Genomic DNA, 22,162 nt, shown 5'->3' with positions numbered 1-22,162 from the left:
CCGAGATTTAAAATTTTTTTTTTAAAACGCCGGCGTGCGTGATGACGCAATGTCGCCCGCGCCCGCTCGCGCGCGATGACGCAATGTCGCCCGCGCACGCTCGCGCGCGATGACGCAATGTCGCCCGCGCATGCTCGCGATGATGCAATGTCGCCCGCGCATGCTCGCGATGACGCAATGTCGCCCGCGCACGCTCGCGCTCGCGATGACGCAATATCGCCCGCGCACGCTCGCGATGATGCAATGTCGCCCGCGCATGCTCGCGATGACGCAATGTCGCCCGCGCACGCTCGCGCTCGCGATGACGCAATATCGCCCGCGCACGCTCGCGCGCGATGCAAGGTATAGGAAAGATAAACACATTTTTGTTTCATCTTACCAGGTAAAGCCCACTTGAGCTATTCGCTTATTTTTCAGAAGCGACCTGGCCACAAATGATAGCTCAACAAGGTAGCATATCACGTGGACATGTATAAGCAGCAAAATCATCGAAACGTCATCCAGTCATACCCCGGTTTACGTCTTCCTTTGATGTCGTTTCACAAAGACGTCGTCACGTAATGAACACCACGACCCGATTTGCGTCGCCTCAACCCTCACTTACGTCGCCGGCAGCATCGTCCGTCCTTTCTCGTATCCGTCGCCTCCACCTCTTACCCTCTAAGTTGCTTTGGCGTCGTTTTTATATCCGTCGTCGCAGCCTTCAGGAACGCATCCCCGACGTAAACCGAGGTACGGCTGTACATGGGTGGCGACGTTGCTGCATTTCGTAAATACGTCAGAAAGTTCACTGGCGCGGTGACGCTAAACCTGCAACGGAGCTTGTGAATTGCTAAAATGTCACCAGACGTTAAGAGTGGGCTTACATAATGTACGCTACTGTGTAGTATATACCAGAGGTGTGGACTCGAGTCATGTGACTTGGACTCGAGTCAGACTCGAGTCATGAATTTGATGACTTGCGACTCGACTTGGACTTGCATAACAATGACTTTGTCCCACCTCTGGTATATACTATGGAGCAACTGTGGAAGACTTGGGAGGGCTACAGCCATAGGAGGCTAAGCACATCAGATGATCGCCTTGATTCCCAGTCACGTTTTAGACATAACGCAGGATCAGCAAACACTGCCACTTGTTTGCAAATCAACAGGCTGTTGGACTTACTAGATATCACCATAGCGTCTCCAGAACACACCCCCCTATAGCGATTAAACTAAACAGAATTTATACTGTGAAATATAATGTTCGTGTTGTTTTTTTGACATATGTAGAATAGTGTGAAAAAAGTACAAGAAAACTATATTTTGGGTGATAAGGAAATTTGTAGATTTATTCACACTTGTTAAGTGCAATGACATGAATCTTCTCGAAAACGTTTGGGGTACTTCATTCACTGCTACATCGGGTGGTATGATGCACCTGGGAGAGTGGCGAAGCAGTTGTGTGCAACGATTTGAAGGCCTCCTCGAAACCCAACAAGACCCGCTTGCTTTGCATCTCTCCGCAAAATAAATACGCAAAGTGATGAGGGCAACACAATTAGTCTCAACGCCATATCCATTCGTGAATAGTGGCTGTTGGTGTGCATTGCCAGTTTGGGTATAGTTTGTTCTTGAAACAACGTGGCCATGTTTCCCACATATATAAAAAAACAATGAAAATTCAACTCTCTGAAGTTCAAAAATGTTACAGCATGCCAAGCAATGCTGAGTTATTATTAGCTGCATATCCACATTGTGCAGAAATATCACGTCAGGTAGTGCCAGTTTAGTACTGTATTGTTCAGTAGCTACTTTCACATTAGATTGCGCGATACAGAATTACTTTGTGATTTTAGGTGGTTTCAGCGATGTTCATAAGCAGTAATATTGCTTTCCATATTTTAAACATAAAATAAATAACATTACGAGCTGTACATGTGTGTTTACGGAAAAAAATTGGGTTTTGTTGGGAATTATCCGGGTTGTAAGGACATACAATCACACTGTCAATTAATATCCAATTTCCATTGCCTTTCCCAAGCATGTCTTGACCATCTTAACACCACGGCAACACATCTCTCACAGACAGAAAACAAATATCGCACGACACATTCACTCACATTAATAAACCTCTTATTTTTTGCGGAGGAAAAACAACAAGATCTGCAGTGAACAGATTCCAGTGACATTGAAAGGAAGCACAATAGTCCATACTGTTGTTTCCAACGACTGCCACAATCCATCTGAACTCCAAGGGGGCTAGGGAGGGAGACGTGGCTCTGCCCTGCAGTGATTTACTCCTTGCGTGCCATCTTGGCCTCCTCCTTTTCCCGCGGTTTTTCAGGAACAACAACGTCATCGTCGTCGTCGTCGTCTCGATCGTGCACGCTCTCCTCCTGCTTGAAAACAAACGGCTGGTCGTGGCCCATTAGGTGCGCAAAGTCCAGGTAGTCGCGGAACTGCGACGGGTCAACGAGGAAGGGCCGCCCGGCCGCGGTGAAGGTGGTGAACATGCGCGCCACGCCCGGCACGGCGACGGCATCGCGGTGGAAGGAGGTGTGGCGCTCGGTCAGAAACGCGGTTAGCGTGACGGCTGTGTACTCCTCGCACTCCGGGTTGTGGTAGAGGCGGCTAACGTAGGAGCGTGTGATAAAGTGCAGTGCTGCCGGAGTCATGAACGTGAAGATGAGCCATGCCGTGCCCAGCAACGCCTGCACGTAAAGAACAAAAATGTTACGTGCATTAAATTTCGATTTAAAGCTTTCGTGACTGCAGGGATTCATCTTCTTGGTTCTTTCGGTAAAGTCACGTAGAATGGAAATAATAAAATAATAAAAATTTAACATAATAAAATAATTCTCACGACGTTTCGGCCACAACGCAAGCAGCCGTCCTCAGGTGAAGCTTGAATATACGCTCCAAGCGTGGTGTTGTTTCATTCAGACGCTGTCTCCCCGACAGACCTGGTCTTCACCTGAGGACGGCTGCTTGCGTTGTGGCCGAAACGTCGTGAGAATTATTTTATTATGTTTTATTTTTGTTACGTGCATTGTCAAAAAAATATCTGCAAGCTGAGGTGTGTGGCCATCTTTATGATACGCAATTCAAAGTGCATCAATGCGTAACCTTCAGATGTTCGTTGTAATCTAGCAAAAATGTATCCAAAGGAGAGTTGGTAAATGTTATCTAGCGCTCATTATTGGTTACTTTGCAAAGAACATAAAAGCTATATATACCAATTATGTACAGTGATAAATATTTTGTCATGGAAAAACAATTGAAGATGATTGATAAAAAACGCAAAGATGTGTTACATTGGAGCATGAATGAATGATGCATAAAAACGACGCTACACAGTTTTTCTGGATTTTCTTAAAAACTATGGCTGTTGCAGATGTAGGGGTGTTACGGAGGAGCTGTATGTGTAGGGGTGTTAGAGAGAGAGCCGTTATGCATGGCAGCTTATGGGAAACAAACACAGTGGGCGGGGCTACGTGAGTGCACGGGGGGGGGGGTGCTCTCAACGACGTCCGCACCAGGCAGCCCGGGGCCCCACCCCTCAGCGGGGGTTGAGTATAAAGGGGGATGTGTCAGAGGGCTCGGGGCAGAATGTTAAAGCTAAACCAGTGAAGACCGAAGATCGTCTAGCTAGAGCCCTGGACTCCCCTGGGACGCCGCCCTTGTCAGGGCCGCGCAGGACCGAGCCAGCGGCGTGGTCCCGAGAACCAGAGCTAGTGCTCTGGGACTCCGGGTACCGTAGCCCGACTGACCAGTGTCGGGGCAGGCTAGGGGTAGCTAGCCGTGTGTTCCCAGCTATCCGGGTGAGGGGGCCGATACCCCCTCCAGTACTGTATGTCCCCAGTAACTGTTGTGAAATAAATACGTGTGCCTCTACTCCGCTGTCCACGCGTCCTCAACGGTACTACACAGACATCTCCTCAGCAGAGGTTTGGAAAAGGGTGGCAGACATACCTGGAAGGCAGTACCTGCTTCAGCGAGTCCAGTCTGAGCCATCAGAGTAGGGGCTATGGCCAGGCTCATCACACTGGATGAGTAAGATAGCACCTTCACTCCTACACATCCGACAGACATCCATTATTACACAAAGACAAAGATGCCCCGTATAGCCTTAACAGACTGTCGGGGTGATGTTAGCAAGCACCTATGAAGGCCGACATGGTGCACGAGGGGTTGGGTAGCCAACACCATGCCCGGCCACCTTTGTCTCCTGAGTGGCGAAGTTTAAACACCGCACTCGGTACTCATTTAAAGCTGAGTCGACCTAGGAGAGGGTCAGGACAAGTTCAAGATAATAGTCACTGGTGTTGGCCATGAGCAGAAATCGAATGCGTTGCGCGCTAACCGTTACACTACCGCTCCCCACACACGTATACACTCTCCAAGTAGTCCCACTAGACTTATAATGGGAATTAAGATATCTCAGGAATGGGTTAGGTGTGTACTTTGTTGAGCTTTAAATTCAGAAATATATAGTTATTTATTAATGGGGTGGAACAATGACACAGTGGTTAGCACATCACGCTATACATCCAGCAACATGAGTTCAATTCCTGTTGATTGTTAAGAGTGGTCAGTGAGGGTTGGTGAAAGAGAAGTCAGCACCAGTTCAGAAAGATATTGCCACTGTGAGTCGTAACACGAACATCGAACTCGGATCGGTAATTTCAGAGAGCAGTATGCTAGCGACTGCGCCACCCCACTCCACCCCACTCATTTCTTTAAATATCCAATACATTTTATAACATTTAAATTAGTTTCATATTACACTGACTAAAGAAATTAGCATGGTTAAGTTTTGTTCCAGTGCTTGCGAATACTAAACAAATTTTTTCTTTTATTTAATCTTAACAGGTAAGGCCCACTCAAAGATATTGCCACTGCGAGTCGTAACCCGAAAATCGAACTCGGATCGGTAATTTCAGAGAGCAGTATGCTAGCGACTGCGCCACCACTCCACCCCACTCATTTCTTTAAATATCCAATACGATATTTTATAACATTTCAAATGAGTTGCATATCACACTGACCAAAGAAATTAGCATGGTTAATTTTTGTTCCGGTGCTTGCGAATACTAAACAAATTTTTTATTTTATTTAATCTTAACAGGTAAGGCCCATCTTCTTGGTTCTTTCGGTAAAGTCACGTAGAAGGGAAGTAATAAAATAATAAAAATAAAACATAATAAAACAATTCTCACGACGTTTCGGCCACAACGCAAGCAGCCGTCCTCAGGCGAAGAATGAAGCACCTCCAAGCTTGGAGCGTATATTTAAGCTGGGTTAGAGGGGGGGAGGTGGGAAGAAGAGCGCCTAAACAAAATAATTTGCATATCAAGAGGAATTCAGCATATGGAAAATGCGTAGGAGGTGGGCGGGGGGGGTTCCAAATCAATACTATGCCCGTGCATTATGCAGGATTAGCAGCATCAAAGGGGGGGGAGGGGGGTAGCATTAACAAAGGAAAGGAATGTTAATAGTATGTAGCTGCAGTTACTAAACAACCACGTAAAAAACTAAAGTAAAAACTGCATAACAAACTAAAGTATAAACTACATAGCATCATCAGTATACTTACTATACTCTACAATAAGCTGAGTTACTAACAGTAAGTAATACATAAAAAATTCTACGTAGTAAAAAATTATATAATATGCTTCCATCTAAACTTTATTCTCTTACATCACACGCGTCTATACCGTACTATATACTGCCATAGGCCAACCCAACATTAAATTACATACTGTATTGCTATAAACCACCTTATACATTTTAATATAACACTATGTATTATTCTACCCACCGTAATGTGTATCGAAATGGTTTATTACGTCCTTCCAGTGATTGCTAAGCCAGAATCCATCTTCTCGGTTAAAATTGTCTCTGTGTTTGTATATGTGGATCGCCTCATGAACGAATCTCTCATGATAGCCAGATGGCTTGCAGAGAACCTCTGTCTTGGAGAAGTCAATGTCATGTGAGCCCACTGAGTTGTAACAGTGATCTGCCACGGCTGAGGTGTTTGTCCTACCGTGTTTCAGGTCAGCTTTATGTTCACGGATGCGGTCTGAGACATGTCGTTTGGTTTCCCCAATGTAACTGCTACCACAGAGGCAACTTAGTTTGTAGACACCAGGGTACTGTATGTCTGGAACCACATCTTTTACAGACGGTACCAGATCACGGATTTTATGTACTGTGTTGAATCGGACCTGGATCTTGTGTTTAATCAGGATTTTGGAGATCTTTTTTGTGACCCCAGCAATGTAGGGTAAGGTGATGGTCTTGAAAGGCTCCTCAACCGGATGCTTCTTGATGGTTGGAGTGATGGCTTTGCGGATTGTGTAGTCGGAGTAACCATTAGCCTTAAGAGCTTGGCGTACGTGTTTGAGTTCACTGGAAATGTGTTCATGGTCGGAGATGCATTGGGCTCTATGATATAGAGTCTTGATGAGGGAATTCTTCTGGGATGGATGGTGGTGGGAATCCGGTTTTAGATAAGCATCCGTGTGGGTGGCTTTCCTGTAGACAGAGTGGCTCATTGAACCATCAGGTCTCCTTTTGATTAGGACATCCAAAAAGGGTAGCTTGCCATCATTTTCGACTTCCATGGTGAATCTGATGGCTGGGTGTATGGAATTGATGTGGTCGAAAAATTGGTCTAGAGCAGGCCGGCCATGTGGCCAGATGACAAAAGTGTCGTCTACGTACCTCTTCCATAAGGTCGGGCGTAGAGTGGCAGTCTGGATGGCGTCCGTCTCAAATTTCTCCATGAAGATGTTGGCTACAACCGGAGATAGGGGGGAGCCCATTGGGGTGCCCTCAATTTGCTTGTAGAAGGTTCCATTCCAGGTGAAGTATGTATTGGTTAAGCAGTGTCTCACCAGGGGGGGTACCCCAGCATTCAGTCCTTGATGAACCAAGTCTTCAATGATTGCGATGGTGTCAGGCACAGGCACCTTGGTGAACAAGGAAACCACATCAAAACTAACAAGCAGGTCGTCTGGGGACAGGGCAATCCCCTTGATTGTCGATACCAGGTCAGTAGAGTTTAGTACTGCAGAAGTGGTTTTTCCAGTGAAAGGCCGTAGGATTTCGGACAAAAAACGAGCCAGTTTGTAAGTGGGGGAGTTGATAGTAGAGACAATGGGACGAAGAGGTGTATCTTCTTTATGTATCTTTGGCAAGCCGTACAATCTTGGTGGCCTGGCTGCAGAAGGTTTCAACGAGAACTGTTTGGTCTGATCAATTAATGCGGTTGAAGCAGAAATGATGTTGTTGGTTTTGGAGACGAGGCTGTTGGTGGGGTCTCTTTTTATTTTTGTATAGCTGCCATCGTTGAGTAGTTCTTGAATTTTGTTGTTGTATTCTATTTTGTCCATGATAACAGTGGCATTGCCTTTGTCGGCTGAGAGGATGACAATGTCATCCCTCTTTTTTAATTGAGCTAATTCAAAACGCTCATCTTTGCTGATGTTGCTAGCTGGCATCTTAGCGTTTTTGAGGGTTACAGAGATTTCAGATCTTGCTACGTCTGCAGCGATGTGACTCAAGCCCTTGAGAGCTACATCTACTCGAGCAATTATATCATTAACTGGTATGTGTCTAGGTGTGACTGCAAAGTTTAGTCCTTTAGCTAAAACGGATTTCAAACCTTCAGAAATAGGACTGTTACTGCGATTAATTACGACTTTGTTAACATCTAGCTTTTCAATGTGTGGGTCCAGTTTCTTGTTTGAGAGGCGGTTGAATTTGGAAATCAAGTTGTCCTTACATTTAGTCGACATAGCGGCAGCTGAAGAGGCAGTCATTTTTTCCACATGTTCCCAATCCGATGTGGACATTGTTGCACTCAAAGATAAGTGTGATTTGTAGAGTGTCTTGTCTAACTGATCTAGTTCGGTGCGCGTAAGTCTGATTTTCTCTGAGATAAGAGCTAAGCTAGTTCTAGACAGAATTCGTTTCGCATTAGAAGAAGTTACAGCAGCAGATGTTAGTGTAAATGCGTTTGGTATTACCTTACAGTCGCGGCATCTCTTCAGAAAGGTGAGAGACTCGATTAGCTGAGCCTTCTTATCCCGGAGCTTGTTGAAGGATCTCAAAGTTATGTGGAAACCCTCCCCGTAGAGGCGGTTAAATTTCGATTTAAAGCTTTCGTGACTGCAGGGATTCATCTTCTTGGTTCTTTCGGTAAAGTCACGTAGAAGGGAAGTAATAAAATAATAAAAATAAAACATAATAAAACAATTCTCACGACGTTTCGGCCACAACGCAAGCAGCCGTCCTCAGGCGAAGAATGAAGCACCTCCAAGCTTGGAGCGTATATTTAAGCTGGGTTAGAGGGGGGGAGGTGGGAAGAAGAGCGCCTAAACAAAATAATTTGCATATCAAGAGGAATTCAGCATATGGAAAATGCGTAGGAGGTGGGCGGGGGGGGTTCCAAATCAATACTATGCCCGTGCATTATGCAGGATTAGCAGCATCAAAGGGGGGGGGAGGGGGGTAGCATTAACAAAGGAAAGGAATGTTAATAGTATGTAGCTGCAGTTACTAAACAACCACGTAAAAAACTAAAGTAAAAACTGCATAACAAACTAAAGTATAAACTACATAGCATCATCAGTATACTTACTATACTCTACAATAAGCTGAGTTACTAACAGTAAGTAATACATAAAAACAAACAGTTCTCGTTGAAACCTTCTGCAGCCAGGCCACCAAGATTGTACGGCTTGCCAAAGATACATAAAGAAGATACACCTCTTCGTCCCATTGTCTCTACTATCAACTCCCCCACTTACAAACTGGCTCGTTTTTTTTTTGTCCGAAATCCTACGGCCTTTCACTGGAAAAACCACTTCTGCAGTACTAAACTCTACTGACCTGGTATCGACAATCAAGGGGATTGCCCTGTCCCCAGACGACCTGCTTGTTAGTTTTGATGTGGTTTCCTTGTTCACCAAGGTGCCTGTGCCTGACACCATCGCAATCATTGAAGACTTGGTTCATCAAGGACTGAATGCTGGGGTACCCCCCCTGGTGAGACACTGCTTAACCAATACATACTTCACCTGGAATGGAACCTTCTACAAGCAAATTGAGGGCACCCCAATGGGCTCCCCCCTATCTCCGGTTGTAGCCAACATCTTCATGGAGAAATTTGAGACGGACGCCATCCAGACTGCCACTCTACGCCCGACCTTATGGAAGAGGTACGTAGACGACACTTTTGTCATCTGGCCACATGGCCGGCCTGCTCTAGACCAATTTTTCGACCACATCAATTCCATACACCCAGCCATCAGATTCACCATGGAAGTCGAAAATGATGGCAAGCTACCCTTTTTGGATGTCCTAATCAAAAGGAGACCTGATGGTTCAATGAGCCACTCTGTCTACAGGAAAGCCACCCACACGGATGCTTATCTAAAACCGGATTCCCACCACCATCCATCCCAGAAGAATTCCCTCATCAAGACTCTATATCATAGAGCCCAATGCATCTCCGACCATGAACACATTTCCAGTGAACTCAAACACGTACGCCAAGCTCTTAAGGCTAATGGTTACTCCGACTACACAATCCGCAAAGCCATCACTCCAACCATCAAGAAGCATCCGGTTGAGGAGCCTTTCAAGACCATCACCTTACCCTACATTGCTGGGGTCACAAAAAAGATCTCCAAAATCCTGATTAAACACAAGATCCAGGTCCGATTCAACACAGTACATAAAATCCGTGATCTGGTACCGTCTGTAAAAGATGTGGTTCCAGACATACAGTACCCTGGTGTCTACAAACTAAGTTGCCTCTGTGGTAGCAGTTACATTGGGGAAACCAAACGACATGTCTCAGACCGCATCCGTGAACATAAAGCTGACCTGAAACACGGTAGGACAAACACCTCAGCCGTGGCAGATCACTGTTACAACTCAGTGGGCTCACATGACATTGACTTCTCCAAGACAGAGGTTCTCTGCAAGCCATCTGGCTATCATGAGAGATTCGTTCATGAGGCGATCCACATATACAAACACAGAGACAATTTTAACCGAGAAGATGGATTCTGGCTTAGCAATCACTGGAAGGACGTAATAAACCATTTCGATACACATTACGGTGGGTAGAATAATACATAGTGTTATATTAAAATGTATAAGGTGGTTTATAGCAATACAGTATGTAATTTAATGTTGGGTTGGCCTATGGCAGTATATAGTACGGTATAGACGCGTGTGATGTAAGAGAATAAAGTTTAGATGGAAGCATATTATATAATTTTTTACTACGTAGAATTTTTATGTATTACTTACTGTTAGTAACTCAGCTTATTGTAGAGTATAGTAAGTATACTGATGATGCTATGTAGTTTATACTTTAGTTTGTTATGCAGTTTTTACTTTAGTTTTTTACGTGGTTGTTTAGTAACTGCAGCTACATACTATTAACATTCCTTTCCTTTGTTAATGCTACCCCCCTCCCCCCCCTTTGATGCTGCTAATCCTGCATAATGCACGGGCATAGTATTGATTTGGAACCCCCCCCGCCCACCTCCTACGCATTTTCCATATGCTGAATTCCTCTTGATATGCAAATTATTTTGTTTAGGCGCTCTTCTTCCCACCTCCCCCCCTCTAACCCAGCTTAAATATACGCTCCAAGCTTGGAGGTGCTTCATTCTTCGCCTGAGGACGGCTGCTTGCGTTGTGGCCGAAACGTCGTGAGAATTGTTTTATTATGTTTATTTTTATTATTTTATTACTTCCCTTCTACGTGACTTTACCGAAAGAACCAAGAAGATGAATCCCTGCAGTCACGAAAGCTTTAAATCGAAATTTAACCGCCTCTACGGGGAGGGTTTCCACATAACTTTGAGATCCTTCAACAAGCTCCGGGATAAGAAGGCTCAGCTAATCGAGTCTCTCACCTTTCTGAAGAGATGCCGCGACTGTAAGGTAATACCAAACGCATTTACACTAACATCTGCTGCTGTAACTTCTTCTAATGCGAAACGAATTCTGTCTAGAACTAGCTTAGCTCTTATCTCAGAGAAAATCAGACTTACGCGCACCGAACTAGATCAGTTAGACAAGACACTCTACAAATCACACTTATCTTTGAGTGCAACAATGTCCACATCGGATTGGGAACATGTGGAAAAAATGACTGCCTCTTCAGCTGCCGCTATGTCGACTAAATGTAAGGACAACTTGATTTCCAAATTCAACCGCCTCTCAAACAAGAAACTGGACCCACACATTGAAAAGCTAGATGTTAACAAAGTCGTAATTAATCGCAGTAACAGTCCTATTTCTGAAGGTTTGAAATCCGTTTTAGCTAAAGGACTAAACTTTGCAGTCACACCTAGACACATACCAGTTAATGATATAATTGCTCGAGTAGATGTAGCTCTCAAGGGCTTGAGTCACATCGCTGCAGACGTAGCAAGATCTGAAATCTCTGTAACCCTCAAAAACGCTAAGATGCCAGCTAGCAACATCAGCAAAGATGAGCGTTTTGAATTAGCTCAATTAAAAAAGAGGGATGACATTGTCATCCTCTCAGCCGACAAAGGCAATGCCACTGTTATCATGGACAAAATAGAATACAACAACAAAATTCAAGAACTACTCAACGATGGCAGCTATACAAAAATAAAAAGAGACCCCACCAACAGCCTCGTCTCCAAAACCAACAACATCATTTCTGCTTCAACCGCATTAATTGATCAGACCAAACAGTTCTCGTTGAAACCTTCTGCAGCCAGGCCACCAAGATTGTACGGCTTGCCAAAGATACATAAAGAAGATACACCTCTTCGTCCCATTGTCTCTACTATCAACTCCCCCACTTACAAACTGGCTCGTTTTTTGTCCGAAATCCTACGGCCTTTCACTGGAAAAACCACTTCTGCAGTACTAAACTCTACTGACCTGGTATCGACAATCAAGGGGATTGCCCTGTCCCCAGACGACCTGCTTGTTAGTTTTGATGTGGTTTCCTTGTTCACCAAGGTGCCTGTGCCTGACACCATCGCAATCATTGAAGACTTGGTTCATCAAGGACTGAATGCTGGGGTACCCCCCCTGGTGAGACACTGCTTAACCAATACATACTTCACCTGGAATGGAACCTTCTACAAGCAAATTGAGGGCACCCCAATGGGCTCCCCCCTATCTCCGGTTGTAGCCAACATCTTCATGGAGAAATTTGAGACGGACGCCATCCAGACTGCCACTCTACGCCCGACCTTATGGAAGAGGTACGTAGACGACACTTTTGTCATCTGGCCACATGGCCGGCCTGCTCTAGACCAATTTTTCGACCACATCAATTCCATACACCCAGCCATCAGATTCACCATGGAAGTCGAAAATGATGGCAAGCTACCCTTTTTGGATGTCCTAATCAAAAGGAGACCTGATGGTTCAATGAGCCACTCTGTCTACAGGAAAGCCACCCACACGGATGCTTATCTAAAACCGGATTCCCACCACCATCCATCCCAGAAGAATTCCCTCATCAAGACTCTATATCATAGAGCCCAATGCATCTCCGACCATGAACACATTTCCAGTGAACTCAAACACGTACGCCAAGCTCTTAAGGCTAATGGTTACTCCGACTACACAATCCGCAAAGCCATCACTCCAACCATCAAGAAGCATCCGGTTGAGGAGCCTTTCAAGACCATCACCTTACCCTACATTGCTGGGGTCACAAAAAAGATCTCCAAAATCCTGATTAAACACAAGATCCAGGTCCGATTCAACACAGTACATAAAATCCGTGATCTGGTACCGTCTGTAAAAGATGTGGTTCCAGACATACAGTACCCTGGTGTCTACAAACTAAGTTGCCTCTGTGGTAGCAGTTACATTGGGGAAACCAAACGACATGTCTCAGACCGCATCCGTGAACATAAAGCTGACCTGAAACACGGTAGGACAAACACCTCAGCCGTGGCAGATCACTGTTACAACTCAGTGGGCTCACATGACATTGACTTCTCCAAGACAGAGGTTCTCTGCAAGCCATCTGGCTATCATGAGAGATTCGTTCATGAGGCGATCCACATATACAAACACAGAGACAATTTTAACCGAGAAGATGGATTCTGGCTTAGCAATCACTGGAAGGACGTAATAAACCATTTCGATACACATTACGGTGGGTAGAATAATACATAGTGTTATATTAAAATGTATAAGGTGGTTTATAGCAATACAGTATGTAATTTAATGTTGGGTTGGCCTATGGCAGTATATAGTACGGTATAGACGCGTGTGATGTAAGAGAATAAAGTTTAGATGGAAGCATATTATATAATTTTTTACTACGTAGAATTTTTATGTATTACTTACTGTTAGTAACTCAGCTTATTGTAGAGTATAGTAAGTATACTGATGATGCTATGTAGTTTATACTTTAGTTTGTTATGCAGTTTTTACTTTAGTTTTTTACGTGGTTGTTTAGTAACTGCAGCTACATACTATTAACATTCCTTTCCTTTGTTAATGCTACCCCCCCTCCCCCCCCTTTGATGCTGCTAATCCTGCATAATGCACGGGCATAGTATTGATTTGGAACCCCCCCCGCCCACCTCCTACGCATTTTCCATATGCTGAATTCCTCTTGATATGCAAATTATTTTGTTTAGGCGCTCTTCTTCCCACCTCCCCCCCTCTAACCCAGCTTAAATATACGCTCCAAGCTTGGAGGTGCTTCATTCTTCGCCTGAGGACGGCTGCTTGCGTTGTGGCCGAAACGTCGTGAGAATTGTTTTATTATGTTTTATTTTTATTATTTTATTACTTCCCTTCTACGTGACTTTACCGAAAGAACCAAGAAGATGAATCCCTGCAGTCACGAAAGCTTTAAATCGAAAAAAAAAAGGTAAGGCCCACTCAAAGATATTGCTCTGTTTCAGAAGCGACCTGGCTATCACAAATGATAGCCCAAGAGGCCTATCATCATGTGGAAATTTGTAGCAGCCAAATAATCGAAATGCACGTTGATTCGAAATGTAGAGAGAAAACCTGGCGGACCCGGAGAAAAAAATCCACACGATCACGGGGAGAACTTGCAAACTCCAAATATACAACAGGCGTCAGGGTCTGGATTTAAACCACGAGACCTCCTGCATACCAGGTGAGGCAGTTAACATCTCCTAGCCACCGTGATGATGAGAGAGAGACACGCAAACTCCAAATATATAGCAGGGGTTGGGATTGAACCCATGATCATCCTGCACACCAGGCGAGGTAGTTAACATCTCCTAGCCACCGTGATGATGATGAGAGAGAGACACGCAAACTCCAAATATACAGCAGGGGTTGGGATCGAACCAATGACCTCCTGCATACCAGGCGGGGTAGTGAACATCTCGCCACCGTAGCACCCAAAGGACACAATGGAATTAGGACTAGGGGTCGGCACGGTTTGAACCGACTCAAACTGGTTTCAAATTGAGCAATCCAAACCAAACCAGCGACGACTGAACCAAACCAAACCAAAACCAAACCAAACTAAGCTAAACCAAACCTCTTAAGTTGGCTTGAACCAAACTAGTTTGAGCCGGTTCCACCCTGTCCGAGCCAAACCGAGTCGGTTTTCGTAGCCCCAAACCAAACCGAACCAGTTCAAACAGAGCCAAACCAAACCGATTTGGTTCGGTTCAAACCGCGGTTTGGTGGTTTGAGCCAAACCGTGCCGACCCCTAATTAGGACTATCCCCTTCCTAAGAACAACCAGCAGCAGCAGCAACCACCACCCACCTCGGACTCTGCTGGTGAAGTTGCCGTCGTAGATGAGCCACCCTTGAGCAGAGGCGGTCGACCCACCGCTCACCTTGCTGCACAAGCCCCGTCTGGTCCACGGCCGCCAGCGTGACGCTTGCAGAGTTACCTGAGAGCAAGCAGAAAGACCGGCCATCAATCACACAAGACTGTGAATGGTGAAACATTATATTCTTGGTTCTTTCGGTAAAGTCACGTAGAAGGGAAACAATAACATAATAAAAAGATTGTTTTATATTTTTATCATAATAAAAAGATTGTTTTATATTTTTATTATTTTATTGTTTCCCTTCTACGTGTCTTTACCGAAAGAACCAAGAATATTAATCCCTGCAGTCACGAAAGCTTTAAATAAAAAATGGTGAAATATTGTCAAGAAATTGCACAAAAAGATTATTTTAATAAAACGGGCACTTACTGCAACAAAAATTACCCAGCCAATGGCAATTCGGCACCAACTACACAGTTGCTTACAATAGCATAAATACTAACAATAACAAAGATAATACGTCACATTCCTTAATAACCCTTGCTTTATCATTACAAAACATATACCGAATACTGCAATAGATGTTATTGGTCAACTGCTCATTTGTCTGTCAAATGGGCGCGTTACAAATTAAAGGCAATATTTACTAAAAGTGGTTAATCCACAGTACACTGGTACCCAGAAAAAAACATGAAATTGCCAAAAGAGCAGATTAGAATACACAAACTATATATAATCAACGTTTTTGGGTTTAGATCGCGTTATTTATAAATGTGTCATCCTCCACCACCCGACACGGCCAATCAGCAAAAAAGTGTCACGTTGACAAAAGACAAATAGTTCACTGCTTTAGCCCACCGGTGTGTTGAAGCCAGAATTGCCCGATGATGCTGGATGCAATTACCAGCGAAACGTCGTGCTACTCAAAAATTGTAAATGTTGTGGTTTCACGCTTCAACACACCGGTGGGTAAAGCAGTGAAATATTTTGTCTTTTGTCAACGTGACAGTTTTTTACTGATTGGCAGTGTCGGGTGGTGGAGGGTTACGACACATTTATAAATAACGCCATCTAAACCCAAAAACGTTATGAATAATATTGGTCGCGAAAGCCTACGTGTTAAACAAACTATAAAGTCTGTTGTGTTGTACCAATTAAAATACAAACGTGTCCCCGTGGACCAAATCCGAACCGAAAACATAAGCAATCGAAATTATCAACAAGCACGCGATCGTGTAAAGCCAACGCCGATGTTACTGTTTATGAACATTATCACTGTGCTTATAATAAACGCACTTTGTCAAACAAACCACCCTCGGTGAAGGCACAAGAAGAATAAGAAGTTGAAGCGAGTCGGGGCATCGAGACCGGCTCGGGCCTTCCGTCGTGCCCGGCGATGCGACCCCGAGCCGGGCAGAGCTTCCATCCGAGGCCGCCCCACCCCGCGGGAAGCCCGCGCCTCGGGCCCAGCGTCAGTGCTGCTAACATCGCAAAATGCCCACGGCCTTTCTTTTTATTTACGATTCACACTTTTTGAATGTCGCTTTATTTAAAGTACTGTCTGCATACAATTAGAGGGGTCGGGAAACGTCCGCGGTTCCTTAATTCGCGGTTAAGGTTAGCCGAGGTTACGCTGTTTGAACTTCAAAGTGCACGTGCGTGCGCAGTGCAGCCCCCTCTAGCGTGGAGGCTTAGGGGCCGTCCATAAATGACGTCACGCGATTTTGGACCATTTTTGACCCCCCCCCCCATCGTTACACGACGTCACAAAAAGTCAGACCCCCCCCCCCTCAAATATGACGTCACAAAGCTATGCCCCCCCCATCGTCACACGGCGTCACAAAAAGTCAGACCCCCCCTCAAATAAGACGTCACAACGCTCTGCCCCCCTCTCGTCACACGGCGTCACAAAAAGTCAGACTCCCCCTCAAATATGACGTCACAAAGCTCTGCCCCCCCCCATCGTCACACGGCGTCACAAAAAGTCAGGACCCCCCTCAAATATGACGTCACAAAGTTCTGCCCCCCCCCCATCGTCACACGGCGCCACAAAAAGTCAAACCCCCCCCTCAAATTTGACGTCACAAACCGCAAATAAGGGGCCGTCCATAAATGACGTCACGCACCTGGTGGGGGGGGGGGGTCAGACATTTGTGACGATGTGTGACGAGGGGGGGGGGGTTGAGAAATGTGACGTCACATCAAAATGCGCAACTTTTAATAAATATAGACAACACGTTCTACTTAATTAAATATACTTTTTAATAAATGTTTTCTCCTACAACATCAGAGTGCAGCGCCACATTAAATACGCACTACAATGACAATAGTTTAAAGCGATTTGAAGCATGTTTTATTTGGGGAGGGGGAGGGTCAGAGCTATGTGACGTCATATTTGAGGGGGAGTCTGATTTTTTGTGACGCCGTGTGACGAGGGGGGGGGTCAAAAATCGTCCAAAATCGCGTGACGTCATTTATGGACGCCCCCCAATTCGTTACTAACTATGGGACGGATTGTTGTGGATCTACTCTCGAACACAACATTTACAGTCTAAGTACGACGTTTCGCCAGCAATTACAACTAGCTTCATCAGGCGACAGCCAGATGTGTCTGTCGCCCTATGAATCTGGCTGTCGCCTGATTAAGCTTCTGTAGTTGTAATTACTGGAAATACGTCGTACTTAGACTGTAAATGTTGTGGCTTGGCTCTCCAACACACCGGTGTGCTGTACTAGTACACTATACACTACACTATACACTACACTACTATACACTATACTACTATACACTGCACTACTATACACTACACTATACACTACACTACTATACACTACACTATACACTACACTACTATACACTACACTACTATACACTACACTACTATACACTACACTATACACTACACTACTATACACTACACTATACACTACACTACTATACACTATACTACTATACACTGCACTACTATACACTACACTATACACTACACTACTATACACTACACTATACACTACACTACTATACACTACAATACTATACACTACACTACTATACACTACTATACACTAGTGCTGTACTGGTGACGAATTGGCCACGTTCTGTTTACGTGACAACCCTCACTAGTTGGCTGTGTCGGGTGGTTACGGGTTTAACGACACGTGTGTGTGTATATTTACGCGATCTAACCCCTAAACACCTCTATTATGGAGAGACGCCTGCTTATTTGTGGTACACTTTGAAGTTGTTTTACATTCGTGAACTCGGAACCGAAAAGTCGCGGCGGAGTTACATATTTGTTTCCACCCGGACCGGAACCCGCCCCCACGCTGTGCGGACCCGGAGTGGGCGGTACCCTTTTATTTTGGCGGGAAGTCGCGGAGTTCTTTTAAACGTGTCTCGCTCCGATCACTTTCGTTAAGTGTTCAGTCTTATTTTATTTCGCGCACAGATTTTATTCGTCTGATTTCTTTGTTTAGACCTGACTTTTAGTCTGTAATTTTAAATCGTAGCGTTTTATTTTAATTTTTATGGACAGGTACTTTGTGTACACTGTCGCGCTTTCGCTTGACGTGGGCGGCGATGATGAACGTGAGTCTGGTCTGACGTTTTATCATATTCGAGCAACGTGCACTGCAGTTGTACTTTAATATGCGGCGGCCTTTGACCATGCGCTGAGGTAAAGTTTAAAGGGATCTTGCCGATGGGTTTTAAAGAAGAACTATCGTACGCATTGAACGTTGAGAACAGACTGGCCGATTCAAGCAGTCTCTTGTCAATTAACACGTAGTAGTCATGACAATTTACACTTATCACAGCCTACGTGTATCTCTATGTACTAGAATCTAGTGTGTACTCCAATACAGCACGAATTGCACCTTAATGTAACGTCCCATTGTACAGGGAGGTCCATATGTCTTGTGACCCACCAATTGATTGACCCCTAAACACTTTTTTCTTTCGCATATTCATTTCTGTTTTAAATAAACCTCACTTAAAATTATTCACTGTTTGATAATTCAATGGGGGGGGGGGGGGGGGGTGACAAGACATCTGGACCAGCTTGTACATTCTGCAATGTAGTCTATGACACAGGTCACACGCTGCTTGGACTTTTGATAAGTTCTAGATTTGAAGCTTTCGTGACTGCAAGATGTCATACTCTTAGGTGTTTTAGCTGTGACGGTCCCACCTGAAGACGGAGACTTGTGTTGCCTCCGAAACGTCGTTATTTAATTGAGTTATTTTCATTTATTATTATATTATTATTATTTTTGCTTACGTGACTTTACCGAAAAAACCTAAGTTTTGATATACTATGAGACCTCCTTTACCAGTGGCAAAATATAGTAATAGGTTTTTACCCTTTCAACTGGTACAAAAACTGACACCTTTATACAAGGGATCCATGGAGACTAGGCTCTAAGAAAAGCTGTCTCGGGTGTGGACCAATCAACTTCAAGGACAGTGCATATCATTATCAGAGTTTATTTTTGTTTGCATTTTGACTGCTTGTGTTGTGGTTATTGCAAACATGATCCCTTGTATTTAGTTTTGATATGTTTATCGGCTTTTTGAATAGGATTCACAACGAAACCAGTGGTACGACACATTTTCACAAGCGCGTTCCATCATATACGAGTTGGAATGATGTGGCTAAGTGCTCCTGTACATGCCACATTACATTTGATAACACAGACCAATGTTGCAATTTATAATAAAGTCCACTGTGCAGTCTATCATGCGGTTATAGTACTGTAGAACAATGTTAAGTCCGATCCATATTTATATTTAGGTTAAACCACACAGTGAGTAGTTTTATGCCAATATTCTTGCCCTTAACTAATGTCCAATAATCTTGATTTGAAGCTTTCGTGACTGCTGGAATGTCCACTAATTTGCCATCCAAACACTAAGTGGCCAAACCCCAAATCAAATATGTGAACCTATTTACTACGAAAACCTACGTTTTAAGATAATGTTAAGTCTATACCCATACAGCAACTCACATTAATGTCTATATTTTGTGCCAGAGTTACATTACAGAATAACCCTTTTGCATCCAGGTAACTGCACTGTCAATCTTCTTACTCATGGGTATGCAGACCTCTCTAAACTTCTCTGCTCTATTCAAGGCGAACCAGAGGAGTTCACCACAGCTAAGGAGTTCTACGCACACACCAAGGAGTGTTTTGTGGAGAGCGTCAACAATAACCGAGCACGTTGCCTTTCAGGTAACAGTCCAACGTGCAATATGTGGAGTGGGTTTCTGATGAGATGATTAATTTGAGTGAGTACCAATGATTATTTTAAAAAATAACATCGCAGAGCATTAATAGAACACACCTTGAAAAAAGTATGTTATTGAATTTTAGAATCTTTAATTAATTTTTATTTTAGTGAATTTATTTAGATCATAAACAATGAGAAAATTTTTTGTTTCTGTCACAAATAATGCACCCAAAAAACAGAAAAACCTTAAGTTTTTTGTTGCGTAATATTACAATTTAGTGGCTAGCACTTGACAGACGTTTGCTTGATTGTGTAAAATCGCTAATCACCGTGTTGGAGCTATGTTGACTTGTTTTACATTAAGCTGTTCTTATTTTCTCACAGAATGCTCTCCACACACCGTTGCTCCCCCACGCTGGTATTTTGCTGTCCAAGTTGTGGGAAAACATTACCAGGTGCTGTAATGTTCAACACAAACACCTCTTTTATATCTGTGGGACCTTTTTTGCCAGTATCCAAAATGATGAAAATTAGAATAGGTTTTACCCTTTCCACGTCTTTTACAGCTAAACAAACCCAGGGTAAGCCTCTCCTGTGTGTTGACACTGCTACACAAACCCAGGGTAGGCCTCTCCTGTGTGTTGAACTTCGTTTGCACCGTACATAGCCAACTGCTAATCGGAGGTGCGGGGGAAGGACAACAAACTAAACACAAACAACGTATTTTACATTAGTTTTACATTTAGGTTTAAAAGCGCATTGCTTCAGTGATTTCCTACTTGGCCTGTCTGACAAGATTTGGTATCTTTGTCAATGATAATGCATACTTAAATGTACAAGTGTAATGACCCAGATGGCAAAGTATAGGAGCCACTTTATTCACACAGAACAATCCAGGCTTTGTGCTTAAAGTTGAAGCTGTACTTTCCCTCGAACGTGCCCTCCCCTTGTCCTCTGCCCTTTTATATCGTTCCAGTCCCCTTTCTCAAATGTTCCCTCACTGTCCTTCCCCTCTAACGCATCCTAACTGTCGCCTCTGGGTTCCACTTTGTTTCCTGCCTATTCTCATGAAAACCCTTTTCTCCAATCACTTCAAACGCCTGTCTCCCGAACAATCCCTGTGGAGGCCTCTTTCCGCCAATCGGAGACTTTGGTTTATCTTCGAATAGCCGTTAGGCTGCACATTGGCTTGAGGTACGTTTTCGGTCGTTACACATCGGTGCAATGTCACTCGCATTTACAAATAAAGGTGTAAAGGTGGAGCTGTGCAATTTCTTTCTCATGCCCCTGCTGGTAGAAGCACCTTGGCTAGAAGAAGCTCTAGAGAGCTCCTCTAGTGGGCGTTTGCATCTTTCTCCCATGCTGGCCAGAAGTGCTGTAGCCAGGACCCATGAAATGATGATGTGGTTTTTTTCTCTCTAAATCGCAGCTGCTGAGCACATGCCCAAAGGCCCAAAACACCAAGTGGCCAGCAACAAACAGCACTTTTGAAGGTGCAATAATTAAAACTTAATACGTTTATTGAATTGAATAAGACCATAAGAATTTGGGAAAATAAGCTATGAGAGGGAATTCCAAAGTCGTGCAGCACAGGGAAAGACACAGTCACAAAAGTTGTTTAAACCTATGGTAAGGTGGTGGTTGAACGCAGGATGGATGAGGTGAAATAGTCAGTCTGCTAGATTGATTTCTCAGCATGGCTGATTGAAGTTCACAGGAACAGTAACCATGGTAATAGAAGTAGAGTAATAAGCAGGTGACTGACACGCCGGTGGTCGAGTTGCTGGAGTGAATCAGTTTGTGCTGGATCATCACTAAGCCTGACTACTTGGCATTGAAATTGCCACACTTTTCTCAGTGTCTCTATCCACACGCTGCGCAGGTGTGCAGCCCCAAGTGGTTGGAGGTGGGCTCGGAGGCGGATGGAGCCTTGGCCGAGTGTTTGTCAGCTGTGCGGTCATATGAGGACGAGGTGGACAGCCAAGACAATGGCGAGGACAGGTGCCTACGCTGCACCCTCTCCACTATTTCAACATCTATCTCCTCCAGTGTCATGTTGCTTATGAGAATAAAAAATGTGATGAATAATAGCACAAGTGTCCGTTTTGAGCTGGTGCTTGAGTACTGTTCAGCAATTTTTCG

The 22,162-nt window shown here is 44.2% G+C and overlaps 2 protein-coding genes across 5 annotated transcripts in view; one reads left to right on the top strand and one right to left on the bottom strand.

Moving 5' to 3' along the window:
• Nucleotides 1–1,305: 1,305 nt before the first annotated feature.
• TMEM70 (transmembrane protein 70) lies at nt 1,306–16,475 on the bottom strand. Its single transcript, XM_078617565.1, has 4 exons — nt 16,087–16,475; nt 14,781–14,910; nt 3,957–4,057; nt 1,306–2,695 (listed from the first exon to the last, which is right to left on the bottom strand). The coding sequence occupies exons 1-4, from the start codon at nt 16,276–16,278 to the stop codon at nt 2,279–2,281; spliced, it is 840 nt and encodes a 279-aa protein (XP_078473691.1). The 5' UTR covers nt 16,279–16,475; the 3' UTR covers nt 1,306–2,278.
• A 1,655-nt stretch (nt 16,476–18,130) lies between these two features.
• The window catches only part of MTBP (MDM2 binding protein), a 31,015-nt gene continuing 26,983 nt past the window's right edge, over nt 18,131–22,162 (top strand). For 2 of the 4 annotated variants that reach the window (XM_078617774.1, XM_078617776.1), the window contains exons 1-4: nt 18,131–18,379; nt 19,924–20,022; nt 20,405–20,475; nt 21,903–22,021. In XM_078617774.1, coding sequence (XP_078473900.1) covers nt 18,319–18,379; nt 19,924–20,022; nt 20,405–20,475; nt 21,903–22,021 — 350 coding nt within the window. In that variant the 5' untranslated portion in view covers nt 18,131–18,318. The remainder of the gene's footprint in view (nt 18,380–19,923; nt 20,023–20,404; nt 20,476–21,902; nt 22,022–22,162) is intronic. The other 2 variants (XM_078617775.1, XM_078617773.1) reach the window with 1 other exon arrangement.

Source organism: Lampetra planeri, chromosome 54, assembly GCF_965212315.1.
Source record: "Lampetra planeri chromosome 54, kcLamPlan1.2.h2, whole genome shotgun sequence".
Taxonomy (NCBI): Eukaryota; Metazoa; Chordata; class Hyperoartia; order Petromyzontiformes; family Petromyzontidae; genus Lampetra; species Lampetra planeri.
This window is presented reverse-complemented; position numbering and strand designations above follow the sequence as displayed.

What these genes read in the sequence shown, in the direction of transcription:
- TMEM70 (XM_078617565.1), bottom strand. Translation starts at nt 16,278, where the DNA reads ATGTTAGCAGCACTGACGCTGGGCCCGAGGCGCGGGCTTCCCGCGGGG. An exon ending in AGGGTGGTTTGTTTGACAAA is followed by an intron (nt 14,911 to 16,086) that starts GTGCGTTTATTA and finishes GCTTGCTCTCAG; the next exon opens with GTAACTCTGCAAGCGTCACG. An exon ending in AAGCAGGTACTGCCTTCCAG is followed by an intron (nt 2,696 to 3,956) that starts GTATGTCTGCCA and finishes CTTTACGTGCAG; the next exon opens with GCGTTGCTGGGCACGGCATG.